The 3,202-nt window shown below is 62.7% G+C and overlaps 1 protein-coding gene across 1 annotated transcript in view; it reads left to right on the forward strand.

Annotated features, from left to right (window-relative positions):
- The first annotated feature begins 2,160 nt into the window (after positions 1 to 2,160).
- Positions 2,161 to 3,202, forward strand: part of KANK2 (KN motif and ankyrin repeat domains 2) — a 24,436-nt gene continuing 23,394 nt past the window's right edge. The window contains exons 1-2 of the mRNA XM_008068888.2: positions 2,161 to 2,278; positions 3,086 to 3,195. Of these exons, the coding sequence (XP_008067079.1) occupies positions 2,242 to 2,278; positions 3,086 to 3,195 (147 nt within the window). The 5' untranslated portion in view covers positions 2,161 to 2,241. The remainder of the gene's footprint in view (positions 2,279 to 3,085; positions 3,196 to 3,202) is intronic.

The raw sequence follows: 3,202 nt of genomic DNA on the forward strand, positions 1-3,202 counted from the left end.
CATCCGCGTGCCCCTCCCCTCCCCCGGCGCCTCTGGAACTCCTGGAGGGCGGGCCGATGACTGGGGACCCTCAGACCTCAGTCTCCGTTCTGGGAAATGGGTGGAGGCGTCTGGGGCTGGCTTGGTGGGTAGGCTGAGGCTCAAGTCCCAGCCCCGCCGCTTTTCTGTGGCCTCGGGGACCCTGCGCAGCCGCGGCGCCTTTCTGTGTCCTCCACATACCTCGTCTGCGAAACGGGGGGAGAACTACCGACCCCGTGGGGTTGTCATGAGAAGTAACACTTGGCGCTGTTGTTATTACCGTTATTATTACTTTTGAGTCGAGGTCTCACCCTGTCGCCCAGGCTGGAATACAGGGCCACTGTCACAGTTCACCACAGCCTCCACCTCCTGGGCTCAGGCAGTCTTCCTGCCTCAGCCTCCCAAGTAGCTAGGACTGCAGGCATGTGCCACCATGCCTGGCTAATTCTCTTTTTGTTTTTGTTTTTGTAGAGAAGAGGTCTCATTATGTTGCCCAGGGTGGTCTCAGACTCCTGGGCTCAAGCGATCCTCCTGCCTCAGCCTCCCAGCCTCCTGGGATGACCGGCGCAAGCCACTGCGCCCAGCCTGTCATTACTTTGATTAGTACTATTTATTTTCTTTTCTTTTCTTTTTTTTTTTGATTTGGAGTCTCACTCTGTCGCCCAGACTGGAGTGCAGTGGCCGCTCCCGGCCACCGCAGCCTCGACCTGCTGGGCTCTGGCGATCCTTCCAAGTAGCTGGAACTACAGGCGCGTGCTACCACACCCGGCTGATTTTTTGATTTATTATAGAGATGAGGTCTCGCCAAGTTGGCCAGGCGGGTCTCGAACCTGCCGGCTCAGGAAGTCCACTCACCTTAGCCTCCCAAAGGTGCGGGATTACAGGCTGAGCCACCGAGCCCGGCTTGGTTAGTACTATTTGCCCCTCACCCATCTCCTCCTCTGGCTACTCCAGTCCTGCTGCCTGCCTCTGGGTGTCTCTTCTGCCCCAGAAAGTATTTCTTATCAACTTCCTGTTAGCCAGGGGTGAGCCTCCCAGCAGATAGAAAACCAAACTTCTTGCCATCGGTGACCGTATGTTCCAGGTGTGGAAGGACAGAGAAGTGAGGACAGAGAGGTGGAGAGGCAGGGAGAGAGACATGGTGAGAGAGACACAGGGAGACTGAGGCGTGGAGAGACACAGGCTGAGCAGGACGGGACGCGAGGACAAGGACAAGCTCGGCTGCCCCAGAGCCCCAGCCCCACCTTCATGCCCAGCGGGTGCCCCGTCTGACCCATCCTTTCAGGTACACGCTGCCTTGGCACCCACAGGCCAGAAGGGTCCGCTCAGGTGACCGCATGGGCTGGGGCCTCTGCAGCAGGGTGGCTGGGGGTCAGACAGCAGAAGGGACCGGCCAACTTCAGCTGGGTTCTTGGGGACAAAGGCACTTGGCCCGCCTCCAGGACTGAGGGGGTGAGGGAGAGGCCCTGGCTGTCCCTCCCCCTTGCAGCCTCCAGGCACCCCCTCTTACTTCCTCCCCTCTATCCCCATGGCTTCCCGGGCTGCCGCCCAGCCCTCCATCCCTGCTGCGCCCCGCATCCTGGGGGGCAGGAAGTTCCAAGCAGCCCGGCAGTGAAACTGTTTATTTTTAGAGAAAATTGTTTCCATAAAGGGGAAAGGCCTCACTCCCTCCGCCTCCCCTCCTTTCCCTGCCCCCTGCCCAGGCCAGCCCAGCTCAACTCTCTGCTTTGGGGTGGCTTGGGGTCCCCTTCTCCAGGCTCATCCTGTCCCCTGTGTGCCCTGATCCTTGCAGGAAGACTCCCTGCTTGTCACACCCCAGTTCCCTTTGTGCCCGGTGGCCAGCTCCGGCCGAGGGGAGGGGGTGCAGGAAGGGTGGGGCCTGTCGGCTGGGGGGGCTCAGCCCAGGGCCCTGTGGAGGCAGGGCTGCGGGAACAGCTGGAGTCTGTCCAGCGGCTGGACAGATGTGCGAGCCGGTAGTGAGGCTGTGCTTCTTTGTTCCAGGCCTCAGGGCTCCTCTGCCCCCTGCTGCAGCCAGGCGGGGTCCTGGACCTGGGTGGGGGCTGGGCGTGGCATCCGTGAAGGGGGCTGGCTTGATCTTCTCCCAGATCCTCCTGACTCCCGGGCCTGTGGCTCCCTCTCCCCAGGTCAGCCTCAGCCAGTGCTGCAGGCAGTCTGACTCACAGTTCCCCCAGTGAGTTCGGAGGAGCGTCTGCCCACCAGAGGATGGCCCAAGTCCTGCACGTACCCGCCGCCTTCCCAGGTCAGGCAGTGTTGGGGGAAGAGGGCCCTGCCCTGGGGAGTTGAGGGTTGGACAGCCCACCACTGGGGGTCTGAGGAGGGAGAGGGCCCTGGCCTGAGGGATTCAGGGAGGGCATGCCCAGCACTGGGGGTCTGAGGGAGGAGGCACAGCCCCGCTGTGGGAGGGCCTGAGGGGGAAGCGCAGCCCTACTCTGGGGGTCTGAGAGGAGACAGTCCCATTCTGGGGGTCTGAGGGGAAGACAGCCCTACTCTGGGGATCTGGTGGGAGGCACAGTCCTACTCTGGGGGTCTGAGCGGGGGAGACTTATTCCGGGGGTCTGGGGGGGCGGCATGGCCCTACTCTGGGGTCTGAGAGGGGAGACAGTCCTGTTCTGGGAGTCTGAGGAGAGACAGTCCTATTCTGAGGGTCTGAAGGGGGAGGCATGGCCCTACTCTGGGGGTCTGAGAGGGGGATACACAGCCCTGCTGTGGGAGGATCTGAGAGGAAGGCATAGCTCCACTCTCCCCAGAGTGGGGATCTGAGGGGCAAGCACAGTCCTGCCGTGTCATCAGAGACAGGACGAGGCCTCGCCCTGGCTGGGGTCTGAGACCAGAGACAGTCACGGTGGGCGGGCTCGACACTCTTGGACACATGAACTGCGACCCTCCAGGGCCTTGGCTTCTGGAACCTGAGGCGGGGGAAGACAGCCTCCTTGGGCCTCAGTTTCGCCATCTGTCTCCTGAGGCTGGATGAAAGGCACTGGCCACCGTGGGGGGCCTAGCACAGGCCCGGGCCGCGGTGTCCAGAGGCATGCCCGTCTCCCCCCAGGCACCCCTGGCCCGGCCTCCCCGCCGGCCTTCCCCGCCAGGGACCCCGACCCGCCCTACTCCGTGGAGACGCCCTACGGCTACCGCCTGGACCTGGACTTCCTCAAGTACGTGGACG

This window comes from Carlito syrichta, unplaced genomic scaffold (assembly GCF_000164805.1).
Source record: "Carlito syrichta isolate Samal-C Ts95f unplaced genomic scaffold, Tarsius_syrichta-2.0.1 Scaffold311628, whole genome shotgun sequence".
NCBI lineage: Eukaryota > Metazoa > Chordata > Mammalia > Primates > Tarsiidae > Carlito > Carlito syrichta.